This window comes from Medicago sativa, chromosome 8 (genome assembly GCF_051527215.1).
Source record: "Medicago sativa cultivar Bolivia chromosome 8, Bolivia_mono, whole genome shotgun sequence".
NCBI classification, from domain to species: Eukaryota; Viridiplantae; Streptophyta; class Magnoliopsida; order Fabales; family Fabaceae; genus Medicago; species Medicago sativa.
In genome coordinates this window covers 89,410,082-89,429,339 of record NC_140756.1, presented here as the reverse complement: position 1 = coordinate 89,429,339, position 19,258 = coordinate 89,410,082, and the positions used below count along the sequence as shown (strand labels likewise).

General features: G+C 34.9%; 3 protein-coding genes across 4 annotated transcripts; 2 read left to right on the top strand and 1 right to left on the bottom strand.

Annotated features, from left to right (window-relative positions):
• Positions 1-4,339: 4,339 nt before the first annotated feature.
• LOC146903031 (protein FAR1-RELATED SEQUENCE 5-like) lies at positions 4,340-5,590 on the top strand. The gene is made up of 2 exons (XM_085737191.1): positions 4,340-4,775; positions 4,863-5,590. Exons 1-2 carry the CDS (start codon positions 4,340-4,342, stop codon positions 5,588-5,590), a joined length of 1,164 nt encoding a protein of 387 aa, XP_085593317.1.
• A 361-nt stretch (positions 5,591-5,951) lies between these two features.
• LOC146903030 (uncharacterized) lies at positions 5,952-7,328 on the top strand. Its single transcript, XM_085737190.1, has one exon. It carries the CDS (start codon positions 5,952-5,954, stop codon positions 7,326-7,328), a length of 1,377 nt encoding a protein of 458 aa, XP_085593316.1.
• Positions 7,329-8,285: 957 nt separating this feature from the next.
• Positions 8,286-12,809, bottom strand: TBL5 (TRICHOME BIREFRINGENCE-LIKE 5). Of its 2 annotated transcripts, XM_085731731.1 has the most exons (6): positions 12,296-12,809; positions 11,011-11,203; positions 10,340-10,533; positions 9,756-9,914; positions 8,950-9,214; positions 8,286-8,857 (listed from the first exon to the last, which is right to left on the bottom strand). In XM_085731731.1, the coding sequence occupies exons 1-6, from the start codon at positions 12,787-12,789 to the stop codon at positions 8,768-8,770; spliced, it is 1,395 nt and encodes a 464-aa protein (XP_085587857.1). In that variant the 5' UTR covers positions 12,790-12,809; the 3' UTR covers positions 8,286-8,767. The 2 variants fall into 2 exon arrangements, with proteins under 2 accessions (XP_085587857.1, XP_085587858.1); XM_085731732.1 differs by having other exon boundaries at positions 8,286-9,214.
• Between the last annotated feature and the right edge of the window lie 6,449 nt (positions 12,810-19,258).

The window sequence follows — 19,258 nt, the reverse complement described above, 5'->3', positions numbered from 1 at the left end:
ATCGATTTGATTCAATTAATTCATATCCTATATATCTAATTATCTATGAACCACTGCATATATATTCTGAATAAAAACTAGGTTCTTGATATCATTCTTTATTATTAATAATTAATATGGTGTGTGGGGTCCTAAGGAAGTCCTACCCAAATTTCTCAATACATTTCTTGACTTTTTTTTTTTTTGAGAGCATTCTTGACGTGTTTTTAATTATACATGTAGGAGTAAAATTTAGTATAGTACTTCTCTTCATGGGACCATGGTCATAGCTTTAACGTAAAATTAATCAACCATTAATTTGAAGGAAAAAACTTACGCGTTTACAAAACGGGTTATTTATCATCTTTCAAAAAATAAAAGGATCGGAATGGAAGATTATGATCGCTATATATCTTTTAATGTTCCACATATATGAATGAATGTCACACAATAATTTAACTATAAAAGTACACCACAATTCTGTGTGGCTGTGTGCTTTAGTAATAGAATAATGCCATTCATCATTACCAATCCGAAAGTAGGTTTAATTTGCAAGTCAAAATAGCTAAGGCAACAACCCATTGAGAGGAATTGCATGGGATAAATAATTGACAAGTCCTAACACCATCCAAGCAAGTGCAAATGTTTCTAATCTTTAAAAATCATTGCTATGAAAGAATGAGTGCGCTTATGATGGCATTTAAAAAAAAAAAATGCTTATGATGGCATTTAAAAAAAAAAATGCTTATGATGGCATTATGTACACAATACATGGTTCAAGTTTGTATAATGCATGTAACTCTATAGTGTTTTTTTTTTGGAAGATTGGAGAGTCGATATAAAATTTCTCCTAACTTCTACGGTTTGAATAACGATGGGGTTAATAATAGAGCAATGCTATATCTCTAGAAAAATAACATCAAGAATTCTTCAAGAATAAAGAATAGCCAATCAAAATGCACTATTTGCCACAATTCAAGGAGGTGTGGCTGAAAAATAGGAAGTGGACAAATAAATCATCCAATTAAAATTTGCCAACTATTTCTTGAAAAATTCTTGAAGCTATTTTTCTTGAGAAGTAGCATTTTCCTTAATAATATTAAACTAATTAGAGATAGCAAATTGAAACCATTCTGCGTTAATTTTTCCACTATTTTTCTTATAAATTTGATAGCAAATTGAAACCATTCTGCACCCATCTATAAAGAATAGTAATTTCCCAAGGCTTAATTCAAACACAAAAATTACAACCGATTGATGTGTTGGATCCCATATTTCCTACGTTGAAGAAACAACAGTAATAGTCTCTCCTTTTTGGACAAGTAATGAGCTAAAATTCCCTCACCTGAAAGGTTACAACCGATTGATGTTTTTTTTTACAAATTTTAATAGGAAAGAAAGCCCTTCCATGATTTACACTGCCTGATTTATTTTCCTACAAAATTAGGGAATTGGATTCCAGGTTGCAACCATGTCACACAGCTACAGCTCGCAACTGTTTGATTTAAATCGACAGCTGAGATTATTTCACTGCACAAAATATACAGTGTAATTTGATTCATTTGATCTTAAATAAACAATCGAGATTAACTACGGTGTGATATTGCATGAATTGGATAGTAGACGATCGCAATTCCAAAATTAGTACTGTGAATTTTTTTATGTGCTCTCATATTTGTGCATAATATTTTCTTTACCTTGTATTATATTTTAAATTAGAATTATAGTCAAAATAGTGTACATTTAAGGACATAAAATGGAAAATATTTCATAAACGTGTTTACCAATTTCTAGTTGAATGTCAATAAACAATTTGGACGAAATTCCCAAATATCTTCATAGCAACAAACCAAATCATGTTCAGGACAGCAAAAAGTGACAAGGCTCCTTTCTAAGAAATTTATTTTCCATTTGTCAAAAAAAAAAACAGAAATTTATTTTCTTAAAGAAATCGAATTAGGAACCTAGTATGAAAACCGTAAAAATAAAAACTAGTAAGAAGGAGTATTCTCATACAATCTTCTTATTTTTTTTTGAGGGGATCATACAATCTTTTTAATTACCAGTATTCCCCTGTCTCACCTCTCTCACGATAAATATCTTCTTTTTTTTTTAAGAAAATATCTTACTTGAATTGTGCATAATTCTAATGCAAATAATTAGGTTAGGTTGATTTTTCCTTAAAAAAATGTTTGCTAGATTGATTTAAATGATCAAATCAATTTTATTTACTAAAATATCTTTATTAATTATAGCTAGTAGAGTAGTTATGTTAAATGAAATTCAACCGTGTCTCCGTGAGTTTAAGTCAGTTGGTAGGGACAATGCATAATATAGAGGTAAGGGCCGAGGGTTCGAATCCCGGGCACCCCACTTCTCCATGTTTGCTCCATCTACTAGGCTACTTGACCAATAAAAAAATTCAACAAATAAATATTGTGAAAAAAGAAATTAAAGTTTTCTTGGTATTTTAAAATGAAAATTTAAGATAAGTCATTGAGTCAATATTGCAAATGGATCATTTTTTATGAGATGGAGGATCGGGTCTGCCAATGAAATGGATTGAAGCAAAAATAATTTGACTAGCACATTTAACAAGTTTTCTTTCCATAAACCACACATAAATCTCTCTCCTTCTCAAAACATTTTCTAGACATTTTTTTTACAACTACAACTCAAATACATCAACATAGCAAGATTAGATGTTCGTGAGAGGTATCTTTTCATCGGAATAAAAATTGTGTTCCTTTTATATGTCTTTTTGCTATTTATTTAAATGAAAATATATTAATATTATATTAAAAACTAAATTTTCTAAATAATATTCCTACTCAAGAAATTTTTTGCAGATGAACTATTCCATAGTAAAAAAAATGCAGATAAAATAACAGATATTTCAACTATTTGCCTCAAAATTATTCCAACATGATAATGATATCTGTCGGACCCCATTCCCACGGTACAAAATTTTGAGACAAGTTGATTTTCTTATTTTATTTTTGACAAAGTGCATGAGATTGGGATTTCTTCCTTGGCATCTAAGCAAAGTTTTCCCTACCATCTGTCAAAATAAAATAAAATCTTTACACATAAAATTTGACTTTTTTTAAGGAAATAAAATTTGACTTTTGTTCATGTTGTAACCTCATTTTTAATTTATATCTCTAATAGTTTTCAAAAAAAATTATATTACTAAAAGTTAGATTGCCTTTTTGTCTATTTCACTATTTTTAACACAATGTTTTTCCTATACGCCATGAAAACAAGACCCACCCTGATGAAGAAAATACAAGATTTGTATTTTAATAAACAATCACAGGACACCAATCATTTGGTCATCTCTTTCATCAGCTTCCACCAACTCCATTGGCATTGCACTGCAATTTAATAACATCTTCAAGATTTGTGTGTGGGTCATAATGGTGTGAAAGACACCAAGGCATTGTTGAAAATCTGATTATGAAAATTCCTAGTTTATATTTCTTGTGGAAGATTATATTTCTTGACTAGTTCTGCGGATAAAAGTTAATTTAACTCTTTTTCTTTTTGAAGGAATTAATTTAACTCTTTGAATTTGACCTTTTTCTATCAAACTTAATTTAACCTTTTCTAATTATAAGTTAATGAAATTTTCCGTATAAAGTCTCAATCCAACAATTCATTTGGTAAAACATATATCCTATAAAAAAAAGTGAAATGATTTTAAAAAGTGATTAATTTCATCACACCGATATGAAATGGGAAGTTTATCTAGTATGAATAATTTATGATGATAGAGTTTTTTTCTTCTTTCCTTTGAATTCTGCTCTTTATCCAAATCGTTTCGCTCATTCTCAAAGTAAAATACCAAACTGCCCCTACGCAACTTAACTTGCGTAGCGTGAGTTAACTCACACTAAGTAATATGTTTCGCTCAAAACTCAGCAGGCAAGCACAAAGCACCTTTTTTTCTTTCCCTCCACCTCCAAAAACCCAAAAAGTGCGAATTTTTGGGTCATAATCTTCACTCCAAATCATTGCAAATCGTCAGGAAGCAAGTTTCTACGCTCATCAAGCATCAAAGAACAGGTAATGTATCACCAAAACTCATCCTATTTTCCTTGTTTTTTTACCTGTCACGTCATTTTGTTCAGTAGGTGCTAGGGCTGAGCGTGAGTTAACTCACGCTAGTTGTAAGTGTTGCGCATGTTAACTTGCGCAGGAAGATAACACTAGCGTGAGTTAACTCACGCTAGTGTGTTGCTCAGTCTGTTGCTCAGCTTTTGAAATTTTGTGCCACTTTTTTTTACTTGCTTTGCTTGCCGCACAAGTCATTTATTTACTTTTTCTTTATTTTTTTATTGAGTAGACATTGAGTGGCATGGTTGAACATGTGGCGGAGGATGGCGTTGAGCCCAAACCGGGCAAAAACAAAGCTTCCGGTGAAGCTTCCGGCGTAGTCAAACCAACCAATGATGTGAAGTTTAAAGTGAAAATTCCTTTTCAAGTTGAAGCTCACATACTTCACAATCAAGCAAACCCGGTACCTACCGGTAACTTTGAAGAGAAGCCTAAACCGGTACCTACCGGTGTTCGTGTTATTGAAGAAAACACCGGTTCATTTTTTACAACAAACGAGAGATGGAAAGATCGAGAAGAATTGCTTGGTTGGGTTCGTCGACAAGCGACTAGGGCGGGATTTACTATTTCTATAGATAAATCTAGTACAATAGCGCCATACATGACGATGCAATGTGAGAGGAGTGGTGAATACAAGCCACCTAAGACGAGGAAGAAACCGAAGCTTGAAGGCACGGGTTCAAGGAAGTGCAATTGTCCGTTTAGGCTGAAATGCTTCTTTGAAAAAAAAATACAAGAATGGTGGATTGCAATGCTTTGTGGAGTTCACAACCATGACTTGGCGCCAAAGTTATCCGGCCACCTTCTTGTGGGTCGACTAAAAGGGGATGAGAAGCAAAGAGTTATCGACATGACAAAGAGCTTGGCAAAGCCTAGGAATATTCTCACGGATTTGAAGGAAAAAAACAAAGAAAGTTTGACAGTCATCAAGCAAGTGTATAATGCACGAACTAGATGGTGCAAGGGGCAAAGAGAGGAAAAGACCAAGTTGCAATACTTGATTACAAAGTTGGAGAAGCATCGGTATGTCTATTTCACAAGAGCAAATAGCGAGGAAACCACTCTTGAAGATTTATTCTTTGCTCATCCGGATTCAATTGATATGCTCAACACTTTTCCCACCGTTTTGGTCATGGACTCGACCTACAAAACCAATACATACCAAATGCCATTATTTGAGATTGTTGGTGTCACCTCTACCAAATTGACCTATTCGGTTGCGTTTGCCTTTCTTTCCTTTGAAAGAGAGAATAACTTCATATGGACACTTGAGATGTTGGTTGGTCTTTTGACCTCAAAACACAACATGCCTAAGGTGATTGTCACGGATAGGGACTCCGCTTTGATGAAAGTCGTTGCCGAAGTTCTCCCTAAAACGGACCATGTACTTTGCTATTTTCATATTGAGAAGAATGTAAGATCTAGGTGCATCACGGATTGTAAAGTCAATGCCAACCCTTCGAAAGGAAAAGGAAAAGTTGTTGCCAAATAAGCAAAGGAAGCGGATGATGACAAGCAATGTGAGCTTGTTAAGAAAATAGTGAGTGCTTGGAGAGATGTGGTTAACTCTCTTACGGAGGATTCATTTGCAATTGCATGGTTGACATTCAAAGATGAGGTATGCGGACCGTTTCCATTGTATGTTAAATATGTTGAGGAAACCGTTTTGCCCCTTAAGAAGCATTTTGTGAAGGCATGGACGAATACATACTTGCATCTAGGGTGTAAGAGCACCAACATTGTTGAATCGGCTCATGCACAATTGAAAAGATACTTGAGGAGTAGTGTGGGAGATTTGGCAACATGTTGGGATGAAATAGACAAAATGTTGAAAAACCAATTCGGTGAGATACATGGGAGTTTTGGGAGGAGCAAAACCGTCATGGTGCACAAATACAAAAAAAAACAAGTTTTTCTCCGAGTTGGAGGGGTATGTCTCTAAGGCCGCTTTGGGTTTCATCGATGAAGAATATGAACGCCCTAGGAGATTCGGCTTTGCTAAAGAAGATTGTGGTTGTGTTCAAATGGCAACGTTCGGGTTGCCTTGTGCTTGTATTCTTGCCGAGAAGAGAAAGAAAAAATTGCCTATTCTTTTGGATGAAATACACCCTCATTGGCGAAGGTTAAGTGTAATTGGAGAAGAGGTTGATGCCAATTTTTCCGTTACGGAGGAATGGGACGCCTTTCAAGAACGTATCAAGAGGGCCCCTTACAAGATGAAACTCTTCATCAAATACAAGTTGCGTGAACTAGGATTTCTGGAGGAAATAATGTTGAAGCCACCTCCAAGAAAGGTGGCCACCAAGGGGGCACCTAAAAGGGTGCAGTCTACACCGAAAACGAGGTCCACCGGTCGAATCCCCTCTAGGTGGGAGACTATTGATGCTCAAAATCCCGATAGTCAATGCTCACATGCCAAGAGTAAGTCTCAAAAGACTAAAGGTTCTCGTCTTGGCACTTGCTCCCGCTCACAAACTTCAACTCCTACTTCAAAAAAACAACCTTATTTGCAAATACCATACATGTCACAAATTCCAAATCTCATGAGACCTTACGTTGAAGACATTGTGAATGTTAGAGGGGATGATAATTGTGGTTTCCGAGTCGTAGCAAGGCACATGGGATTTCATGAGGATGATCATGTTTTGGTTCGTCATGCACTTATTAATGAGTTGAAAACTCACAAGAGTGACTACTTGCCAATATATGCTACCGAGAGCCGTTACAAACTTATCTTGGATGGTTTACACCCTCCAACAAGTAAAAGCGGTATTGCACCTCTAGAGAAGTGGTTGACCACTCCGGATATGGGTCACATTATTGCTAGTTGCTACAATAGAGCGGTTGTTCTATTGACTTTGCCCGAATTGGGTAGTTCATGTGAGACATATTTTCCAATCCGGAGTGCTCCACCACTTAAGCCACATTCCAACATAATGTGCCTTTGCTTGATTTCGGACCACTTTCTTCATGTGAAGTTGAAAGAAAATTGTCCTCTACCACCTCCTCCTAAGGAGTGGATGACTCACAAGATTGGTGAAGCGGAACAATGGCTTTTTCAGTTTTTGGATAGAAACGCCGCCTTTGATGAGCTCATGTCTAAGGAGCCGAAGCCGCCAAAGAAACCAACAAATGAGCACAATCCTATTACTTTGGACACTCCGGAAAAGCCAAAGCAAGAGAACGAAGTCATGGATGAAGATGAAGATTATGCACTATCGCTAGTCTAGTTAGATAGGTTATGACACTTTTGGGTCGGTGGGTGTTCGTCCTATTTTTTGGTGGTATTACACCTCGACATATTTTTTGGTGGCCTATTATGTAATTTTGATATTTATGGCCAATGTGTAACTAATATTATATAAATATATGAAAAGAATTATTTTGGATCGTTTACGTGTCATTAAGTGTGTTTAAATTATTACAGGTCATTACCGGCGAATTTATGAAATTTGGACCGTTTGGATCGTTTATATGTGATTACGTGATTGTGAGAAAAACGATGTTTTTAAGTAATTTTGATCAATTATGTCGTATTATCCAATAAACTACTTAAACTGACGTAATTTGGTTAAGTTATGACTGTGGCGTGATTACGGGTCTTTCTAGACTTTTCAAAAGTCTGTTCTGTTACTGCATGCATTTAATGCAGTTTCTGTTTCTGCTATGAACGTGAGTTAACTCACGCCAGTGCAAATTACACTAACGCATGTTAACGTAATTTTTTTTACAAATAACACAAACGCATGTTAACATGCACGATGTTTTTTTACAAATAACACTAACGCATGTTAACCTACGTAACGTGAGTTAACATACGTTAATATTTGCACTAGCGTGACTTAACATGCGTAGGGGCATTAAGGTCTTTTACTTTGGGCATGAGCAAAATCATTTGGGTAAAGAGCAGAATTCCTTTCCTTTTACAGTGATAACAAAGCGTATTTGAAATGACAGTCCTAAAACATGGTCCGCCTATTAACCCACTTGGTTTGGTTTGGTAGTGATGGCTTGAGATCTTAGATTGAACTTTTTAAGTGATAATAAGAAATAAATTTTTACTTATATAGGAAATAAAAACATATTGTTAATTGATTTATATAGGAAAAAAAAAGATGTTATTATTAATTCAAAAAAGTAAATAAATGTAAAATTGCATGGGACTTGGGAGACACAAATAACAGATATAACGAAGGTCGGTGCTTTTTTCATATTGAGAAGAAGAAAAAAAGAACTTAAATATAACAGACATTAGCAAATAGAGAAGGACAACAAGCAGGAAAAATAAAATAGAGATGCAGTCATGACGAGAGAGACATACCTAATCTCGTAATGGAGTAGATAAAGACAAGATATCGAGTGATCGTGAGTGTGCGAGAATGAGACCGATGGAGAGACGTTAAGGTTACATAAAATGTAAAAAACTTGTACATCAAAATCTAATCAGGTTGAACCCTACACCCCAAAGCCTGGTTAATTTATCTACGCTTTTAACGTACAAGAGACATTTGATGAATTCATGGGGTGGAAATTACGGGTGAGATCAAGACCATTACAGGTGAAATGAAACACGATCCTGCTGAATTCACGGGGTGGAAATTTAACCATCAATGAAAAAGCCTTATCATGCTATCAGCTGTTGTGTTGATTCTTCATGTTTGAAGAATTGTCATGATATACAACTAATGGTACACTTTCCATTGTACTCAACTGCCCTTCTCTTCTTTACTTCTTTCTTTCCTGCACAAAAAGTATACTCCTGCAAAGAAAGGACTCTTTAAGTCAATTCCTTGAATTTGTCTGTTGCAAAACCAAAGTGGCATAAATTAGCTCATTCCATGCATCAGGTACCCCAGGAAGACACCAATGGCTGCAGTCCTGCCGCTTCATGGAGACTTTCCTTCCACCTGTTATGCTCTTGCCAAAGACAGATGGGTGACCATCCTTGCGGAAATTAGTCAGCTTTGTTACATTTAGTAATTTAACTGGAACCTTCATTCCCAGGATCACTTCTTCCACTATCTTCATTTTCAAAGGATAGTTATTCAGGATGGACCCATTTAAAACTGGTTCAGTTTCACCGTAGCATGACCCACCTGAGTCCCAGTCTCCACCTCTGTCAAAGATTCAGCAGCAATATGATATGACTTATGGAGCAATTAGTAGTGGTGTACAATTAGTTTTTTCTCCTTTCTATTTGAGGAATGATAGCAGCATACTTTTTATTATTTGAAAAAAATGTGCTCGAGAGTATACTGCTACTTGCTAGCATTTCTCTATTCCACTTTCCTATTCTCCATAATGATGTTGGAATATAAGGTTTTGATTTCGTTTACTAAATTTAGCCGTTCTAAAGTGAAAGGGTGCATTTTAGATAGAAAAGTGTGAAATTATAACTAATGATTTGCAAGTCAACTAAGTGATTTTCAACTTCATGGTTTGCTATATGTGTACTGTGTTTTCACTTTTCATAAAACCTCAGCCATTGATTTCCAGACAATAGTTATAACTGTATTTTCTCGCTAGAGTGCACTCTAATCTTCACCTAAAAGTAGCTAAATCTTTTAAAATTTTTACAAAATACGAGGCCCTCGGTAGAAATAAACTGGAAAACGGACAAGGAAGCATCAGAAAAATATCTTAAAAAACATTGATACCTGAAATGAGCAGAAGAATATCCACGATAGTAGACAATCTGCTTTTTTGGATTGATATTATTGTCGATCCATTTTCCCCATGTCTTTATAGCCTTTCTGTATGCCTCAACTCCATCAAATTTTGGATATAGATAATCACCTTCTTTATAGTAATTTATTCTGCAGAAATCATACAAAGTATTTAATATAATTATAAAAATTATTCCCATTGTTTATTTTTGACAGACGACTTGTTAATTTTATGGAATGAAAGACAAACCACATAGCAGGGAATAAAAACTAATTTGTGAAAGGGAAAAAAACCAAAATTTAACAAGATAAACATGTTAGACAACAGTGTCAAATCTTGCCTAATACATATAATCGGTTGATAGAATAGTGTGTGCGAACATTCGTTGTTGCCAAGAGAAGTTACAAATATAGGTCAATAGTCTAGTGCAGCAAATACTTAGATGAATCCTTTTTATTTTTTGACCATGTTAGAATTCAATAAACATGGGGGAGACAAACAAACTCGCACATCCAGTTTCCTGAATTGAATGTACACAATCAAAATATGAAATATGAAATAATTGTATCCTAACCCTCGAGCAGTTTTTCCATGAGCCCACCAGTGCCCGGTGTTGAAGACGAGAATGTCAGCCCTCTTCCAGCGGTTGGACGTCTTGTCAATCCGATCTATTGACAATGTAGGATTTGAACTCCCTTGTGCATTCATACGAACTCCCTCCCTCACAAGGAAATGAGATCTCACAAATGACACCGTACAATCATAGTCCTGCTCAAGCGCTCCAAAATCTTAGCATAATGAACAGCAGTGTGCCCATCCAGATTTTATTATTTTCACAGGGAAATGATGGAGTGCAGCTACCTTAATCATTTTGTAAGTATTTTCATATTTTACATTTCATACAACTACCAAAATATAGACAGTACTTTATAAGTTACGAACTGATAGCTTCAAAGAGAGATGAATTCAATGTCATTTTCTGGGAGAAGAAACGAAATTATATAATAATAATAATAGCACAAGCTAGATTAAAATTTGCAAACATTTTTTATTCAAGCCCATCAAACCTTGAAGAGACAAACTTACAAAGAAAGTGAATAGATTACTGAAAAAATATACTTTTTTCTAAAAGAAAATAATAAGTAGTTCATGTAATTGGCACTTTTTGCTAAATAACAACATTTCATTGAAAGAGAAAAAGTGTTTCAAACAAAAAATGATTGAAAAGTAAAAGAAAAAAATCACCTCAAATTTGAAAACAAAGTAGCCTCTTCCTTTAGATATTGTGTGACCATGTATCTCATACATTTTGCTCTTATTGTCCAAGCCTTCACGAAGTACACACAGAATGGACTCGAATTGGTTTCGGTTCATAGAATCTCCTACCAGCATTAGTTGTTTACCTTTCAGTCTTGCCAAAAAGTCCTTGGCACTAAACCTACAGTAATATGTGAAAGAAGTGGACGGAGAAAATGTAAATAACTAACTTTACAGCAAACTACTAACAGCTGAGAAGCAAAGGGTAGATGTTTGAAAAACACTATTGAATTATGACTCTTTTGCTATTTTTGTCATTTGCTAGACAACAACTTAATTTTTCTCACCACATCAAAAGAAGCTATGCTTGAAACTTTTCATAAATGTACCCACAAGTTTAAAATTGTTTCCACAAATAGAATGGTCAATTCCTGAAAAATTGCTGGCAAAACACAGTAAGTTTTGAAGGAACACGGCTAACTAGTTGATCATGCTTTTCAATTTTCATGGGTTTGAGTATGATTCCTGGAGCTCTTCAATTTGAATTAGCTTGAAGCTAAAGTCATGATACTAAAAATTCATTTAAATCCAAATCCATCTTAATCATTTGACATATAGTTTTCATTAGTCTCCATTTATCAACAGTTACCGAACTATCTACTACCAATCCAATCTTCCCTCTATAATGCAGCGCTTACATGTATTCTTCATTCCTGTCTAAATAACTTAAGACGGTATGTAACTTCTTTTCCATCACAAGTGCTCCTCCAACTTTCTGCATAATGCTTTTATTTACAATTTCTCGTTTCTAATCAACATCTTGCCCTGTCCACTCATTATTATCATGATAACATTTACACTTTTTCCCAACATTGAACTCAAGGCTCTATATTACCCAGAATTTAATTTAATCCACCGCAAACATGGTAAATAATTTCTTTAGATTATTCAACAGCCTTCTCTAATGGATTCAAATCTTAACAATGACTAGCGCAATAACGTGATTTGATTGTCAAGGGTTGTATACTAACTATCAAGTTGTTCCTCCACTCGCAGAAATAAACCTGAATCGAACTAAGCGACGTAACACCGTTTAATAAATAGTAGCAGCATGTTTTATCCCTAAATCAAACCAAATTACTTGAATCCTATTTATGAACATCACATTGAACAAATGAACTAATCAAACATAAACACAGCTACATGCAAATAGTTGAAAATGACATCACAAACGGAACAAACAAATCGATTAAGAAATTCATTAGAGAGTGACCTTGGAAGATCACATCCATGAGGTTTCCAGCGCCATTTGGTATAATGAGTATCATTCCTTCCATTGATTTTGCAATCATAAGCTTCATCAACGTAAGGACAAGAACCTGGTTCATAAATCGGATAATCTTCATCCTCTACCCAAGTTCCATTGTATAAATCGCATTCCTTCAAAGCTAGAATCGCATCATCATCAACCTCGTCTGTATTCGTAACAGCAACGGAATCAACAGATTCATGATCATCGACATCGACAGTGGCACCGCCAATGGAGGGTTGAGGTTGAATGTCGGTAACGGTGGTGGAGGATTGTTGCGGTGGTGGCGGCGGAGAGAGAGAAGGTATGATATGGAGATAGAGATCTGTGTGAGGAGAGAGAGGAGTGGTTGTTGTGTTGAAGAAGAAGAAGAAGAATGAATAGAAGAAAATTGTGAGAAAGAACAATGCGAGGAAGAAAAGGGTCGCGACAGGGTAACGGTTATTGTGGAAAATCATTTTCAGTCATGTTCTTCGTTGCTATGCGACCTGGATTTGGAAACATGATAAACTAGACTAGATCTTACACGTGAGATGCACGGACCAATTATTATATTTATATGGTTAGATTACTAATCTACTACTGATGACCAGGAATAGAGGTTTGTACAAAAATCAAACAAAATGAATGTTGATGTGCGTGTGCTTAATTTGATTGTCAACTCAATTACTAACAAATCTTTAGTCTTTAGTAGTAGTACTAATAAAACCAAGACACAAGATAAAGCAAATGAGTATGCTATGTTTGTTCTAAATCCTATCAAGATCTTAGTCTCATAATGTGCTTACCCAAAATATGTTGGTCTCATAAGGCAATTTTTTTTTTCAATGAGCATCTTTAATGAATATAATTTAAGTAGCCCACCTTAGGTAGCTTATCTTTTATATTATGGGATGTAGTCTTGATAAACGCGGTGAGGAACTTCGCAAATACTTCTTGACCCACCTCATAATAGTGGAAACCGACCAATCCATAAAGCATATGTTGTTTACAATGGTTATGTCTAAAAGAAGGACAAAATGTTAGTTTCGACCAAATTTGTTTAACCTTAACCTTCGTAAGTGCATGCGATCAATTTGGACCAAATTGATCCTTCTAAAATATTAATTGCCTTGAAGGTGTCTTAAAATGTTTCGCTCACCAATTCAAAGGAAACTTGTCACTCTACCTCTACTCAAGGAATCTCACAAAACAATCAACGATTAGGTCAACAGGCCACCATTCTAACCTCTCATCCTCTTTCAACTTACTTGCTACCCTTAGGCATAAATTTGGGACTCTGTCACACCCAACGTGGTCATCACTTGGAGCACAAGTCTAACTAAAATAACCAACCAAAGTTAATCGTTGACTTCGGAGCTCTAGAAACTTTAAGCACTTGCCTCGAAGAACAAGACAATGACTTGGGGGCTACTATTATAGATTCGACGAAGGCCCAATCCTAGAATTTGAAATCCATTCACAAAGTTAAGGTCCAATGAGGCGCCAAAATGCAATTTCAGATCTCTTATACCTGTGAAGAGTCGTGAAACGCTAAATAAGGCTTTCAGAGCCTATGTAGGGCGTTCAAGTAGTCAAACGATCATTCGTCCCTTGTGCCACTAGTGTGTAACCGTCTAACATTTTGTACTAATGCAGCGAGCCAAAAATATATAAATAAAGCAATCCAATGCAAACATTCTCATATCAAAAAAAAGTTTTAGAACATCTTCAATAGGGAGTCTTTTACTTAACAAGGACATCAACCTGAAATGGGTACCTATTAGTTATCGACATCTACATAAGGTCTCTCTCCTCAGCAACTAACGCGTCTCACAATCAAAAGAGAGAAATAAAATATGTATAAGTTCGTCTTACCTTTAAAATTCATGTTATTCTGACTATCTTTAATTTCTTTTTAATTTTTTTAAATGCACACATAAATGACACAATACATATGCACATAGTGAGACTTGTTTAAGAACTATCTATTAAAATCCTATTAGTGTATTACCGTTGAAGTCATGAGATCATTAATAAACACTTTATTAAAAAATTATAAATAAATGTCATATACACGTGTGGTTTATTTAAGGAGTTCTTATTTATTTACGATGTACACGTGTGACTTTAAATGTTGGGGTGCCTTTATTGGTACATCCCACTTCGGTGAAGAACCACCATCAATTGCCACATCAACTTCGTAGCACCCGCTTCGGCCATCTCTTCTAATATTTTTGAGATCAGATCTTAAGAATAATATCTGATCTTTGGTTTTACTTTACGTGAAGAACAATATATCTACTATTTTCTTGTAACATTTCACTCGCACATATTTACTTCTCATTTCTTCACATAAAACATATATACAGTGTAAAACAAAAAATTAAATGTTTATACATAACTTTTTTTTTTTTATTTCATAAAATGTAATTGCTATTCTCAAAAGTGTTTTTATAAATTAATTAATAAAATTATATTTTATCATCACTCTCACACTAACCCATATAGGTAAGGTAATGTATCTGTTAGCGCTGACCTCTTCACCTTTTTATTTGCACCTTTTCAAAGTGGGAAAGGGGGGTGTGAATAGTTGGATAAGATAGGAAGATGGGCAAGTAACCTTCCCGTCTAAACAGAAATGGCCGGCTTTAATGTAGTATCAACTGTCGTTTCATAGCAACGGCAATTCCATTGAGTTAACCTATCATCCCAGGTTGTCTTGTTTGTCACATGAATGAAGGAGGTTATTACTATACACTTTTTTATTTTAAATATTATTTACATGCGTCAGCATCAATTTTACATTGATATGGGTGAAATTAAACTTAAATTGTTGAAATATTTTTTAAATTTAGATGATTGAAAAGAGAGACTCTACTACTAATATGAAGATTAATCATTTACAAAACTGATAAAAAAACCTTATTTTTCAATTGAATATCTTTTACGCAATATTAATCTTATGAGTCAAGTATGATTGTAATGAACGATAAAGTTATCTCTCAAAAGATATGAGATATTATATTTGTATCTTCAGAGTTAGATTCAAAATCTAGACCTTTACTTAAAATTTAGATATTGCAAAAGAAATTCTTTACTATATCATACAAATACTTTTGGTAGATTGATAAATACTTTACGTCAAGTATGTAAGAACATGCACTTAAATAAACAAACTCTAATAAGCCAAGAAGACGTGTTTCGAAAGCAAAACGTCGATTGATGAAATTAAATTCAATGCATGCAATGTTACAGTCAAAACCACCCATTTAATTCCCCTGCAAACTCCTTTTTTTTTCTCTCAATAAGTGTCAGCTTTTCAAGCATGGTCCTTAATTCGAGCATCACGTGGTAAAGCCATAGCTACCTCCCCCCATATTGAACAAGAATTTTCTCTAATCTATCGGATATTAGAGGAGAGGACCTTTTTGTTAACTAGGTTGCAAATTCTAAGGAACGGAATGTTGCACTTTTCACTCCTTAATTCACTCACCATTTATGTTCAAAATTCCATTTGGTTAAAATAATAGTATTACTATTACTATTATTTTGTCACCATAGAATTGAAGTGAATTAATGAGGTTTGGTGAAATTTCTGACCAAAGAGATGTGATGTATCAAATTCAAAGTCTTTTACTGCATATATCCGAGGTACCATAGTTAATGTCCCATTCTTATAACACTCTCTCTTTCCCTTACTAACAATATAAACCAATTCCTTTTGCTTCCTCTCCCTCCTTCTTGTTCATCTCTTTATTTTCTTTGCCACCAATATTCACTATTTGACTCAAAACATTTCTAGGTATTATATTATACATCTTTTAAATAAGTTTAGATTGTGAAGATGAAATTACAAGAAGTGATACTTGTGATATGCATTTTGTTTTGGGCTTGTATTGGGTCAACTACAGTAGCAAGGAAAACAGTTTTTGTTGGAAATTTGTTTGATGGAGCAAAGAAGAAGAACAGTAGTAGTGTGGCAGTATTTGATGATGTTCACAAATGCAACCACAAAAGAAAACACTTGTCTTCTTGCTACAACAACACGTCATCATCAGAGGACAAAAGGGTTGTTCCTACAGGTCCAAATCCACTACACAACAGGTAGTAAAGTCATCAACATTTTTCAACAAGCAAGACATCATGGAATGGACATGGACAACATGTTTTCTCTTCCATTAAGTAATATAGGAGTATGTAATGTAATATAGTTAAGCTGATTTAGTGTGTTTGAATTAACAGTTATAGTTAGGCAGAATCTCATTGTATCATTATGATTTTGCCATAAGCTATAGTTTGGACTTTTGAGTTTCAACAAAATCATATTAGCTAAGTGCTACCTTAATTTTGTGAAACTCAACGTGTGATTCTAAATACACACTTAATTTTTGGAAGAAATGTGTGCATTTTCTTTTAATATATTTGCTTAATTTGTAGCTTGTCCTTTGAATTTTCCCCATTTTATTTTATTTTATTTTTGACTTCCTCTTTATATTATTTTGTAAAATGTAAATGAATTATTATTACTAAAAGGTTTGTATGACATTGGCATTGTTGATAGGTACGTTCAAATTGTTTTCTTTTATTAGGCAATTGAAACAGCCTTGTATATATGCAATTAAATGATGTATCCATTTTCATGTATATGCTTTGTGTTTGAGCTCCACCCAGTATGGGCCAAAAAGTTGATATATTTTTCCCCTTTTCATAAATAAAAACATACAGCACATAATTTTAAATTTATATGGAAAGGCGTGAAGAATTATGAGAGAATGACATAATAGAACTAAGAGGAGGGGTCACGTACATTTTGGGTGAGGGGTTTTGATGTGATTCATAGGTTAAAAAAAGAAATAAGGTGGTTGTGATATGATCCATAAACCTGCATTGTTAATCAAGAAACGGCATTAAATGTGTGTCGGATAGGGGGAGAAATGAATGTCATCAGTAGTATCACTGCCATGCTAGCTGCAAATATTAATTAGAAAGGGTAAGGTTAACACTCAATGCATACGTATATATTTATAAATTTTACTTGCTTTTGTCTTTGTCTCCCTGTTTGTATCCCAGCAAAAGCTACTTTTTGACATGAACCATGGTGCTTTGCCATTCTTGTTTACGGTCCCTTTCTCACATTGTATATCTCGAGGTTATGTTCTGTACATATAGTAAATTTTTATTTCTATATTCCCTTTTGGCAATTCAACAGAGTCAAATAACAAAAAATACTATTTGAAAAAAAAAAAAGAAAAGGAATGGCATGGGGGAGAGAGAATAGTCAATGTGGATGGGGAAAGTATTGTTTGTTTGATTCTTCCTTTTATTTGTCTTTCACTCTCAATCTTTTGGCACACTTTGATGATCGTTTTTATGGAAGGTTCGGACATATGAAAGGGGAAGGGATAACTAGAAAGTTGTGATGAGAAATTGGGAATGAATGATTCGGTTACTTGTCCATTACGATTAAATAATTAATGATACTCTATGTATAGGATTCATTGCAAACAAACAAAATACTATAGGACTCATGTCAAATCTTTGGCGGTTCAAATTTTTTACTATTAAACGAATAATTTTAATGATGTATGTTCATATCAAAATATCCATAAATTTATTATTAGAGTATTTGTCTAACAACTCTAAACAAGTTTTTATAGAAAATTATATTTTTGATACATTAAAAGGTGGTACTCTGTCGTGACACTACCCCATTTTATCAGAAAGTTAAGCGGGACAAACCAATTTACATCGTCGGGTTTAAAATTTCAACTTTTTTCGTTGAAAATAAAAAGTTAACCAGATCGGTTCAGTTTCATTTTGTCATCCATAGATACGAATTTTATGGTTTGATGTGGATTGAATGTCATTGACTTGACATGTTAATATGTTTATGTGACAAATGAGTAGACATGACAATAAAATCCGTACTTTACCTTCCCGAACCCACATATATTTGACAGTTTTTCTCCGCTTTGATTGAGTTTGAGTTTTCCTAGATTTCAAAACACGGGTAACGAATATATAAGTATTCATCATGAACCATACCCAAACTCGTCCCGTATGATTGAGAATTGCCATGTTAATAAAAATTTCCATTAATATTCAAAGGAGTAACAAAATATCCGGTCAAAGAAATAAATGTTAAAATGAGCATATTGCTGGATAAATGATTCATTGTAGGTACGAGGATGGGGCGAGGATACCTAAATCCATCAGGGACGGGGATGATATTTAATTTCTCATCCTCGTTGAATATGATGAGTAAGGTAACGTGTAAGTATATAAGAACCAGACACATATTTTGCGAGGCCTCGGGTAAAAGTCTAGAGAGAGAGGCTCTCTCTTCTCTCTAGAAAATTCCCCCCCAAATCTTAGGGTTTGGTGGCCTCCCCCCACCTCCATGGTGGGTTTCTTCCCCCACCTCTTTGGTGGTATTTCCCTCCTCTTGTAGTAGGAGCATCCTTATTTCCCCTCATCTATCTCTTCATCCTTTTCTAGAATTTTTCTCACTCACCAATGATCTCCTTTCTCCACCACGAGCCGCCGCTAAGCCTTCCTTTCCGCCTATGCGACCACCACCCGAGCCACCACCACAAAACAATGAAAGGGTTGTCATGGTTGTCTCCCCCATCTCAAATCCGAAAACAGTGTTTCAAGCTCTCTCCCTCATGGTTGCTCCCCGACCTTCATGGTTGCTCCCCGACCTTCATGGTTGACACCCACCCGCCCTCCACCAAAACCACCATGGCTAGGATGCGACCTAGATCTCTTGCTTGCTGATGTTTCTCTGGTCCACTCTTTTAATGGTTTGTTTTGTGTTTTATTGTTAATTTTATTTTGTTTTAAGTATGTCTTCATGGTGTTTGAAGAAATGTCCCAAGGGAGCTTAACTTACTGGAACAGAATTTTGATTGCAAAACTACTTGTGGCACCCACTGATCTCAA

What these genes read in the sequence shown, in the direction of transcription:
- LOC146903031 (XM_085737191.1), top strand. Translation starts at nt 4,340, where the DNA reads ATGGTTGAACATGTGGCGGAGGATGGCGTTGAGCCCAAACCGGGCAAA. An exon ending in ACCGAAGCTTGAAGGCACGG is followed by an intron (nt 4,776 to 4,862) that starts GTTCAAGGAAGT and finishes TGCTTTGTGGAG; the next exon opens with TTCACAACCATGACTTGGCG.
- LOC146903030 (XM_085737190.1), top strand. Translation starts at nt 5,952, where the DNA reads ATGGGAGTTTTGGGAGGAGCAAAACCGTCATGGTGCACAAATACAAAA.
- TBL5 (XM_085731731.1), bottom strand. Translation starts at nt 12,789, where the DNA reads ATGATTTTCCACAATAACCGTTACCCTGTCGCGACCCTTTTCTTCCTC. An exon ending in ACTTTGTTTTCAAATTTGAG is followed by an intron (nt 10,534 to 11,010) that starts GTGATTTTTTTC and finishes GCGCTTGAGCAG; the next exon opens with GACTATGATTGTACGGTGTC. An exon ending in TATTCTTCTGCTCATTTCAG is followed by an intron (nt 9,215 to 9,755) that starts GTATCAATGTTT and finishes AATCTTTGACAG; the next exon opens with AGGTGGAGACTGGGACTCAG.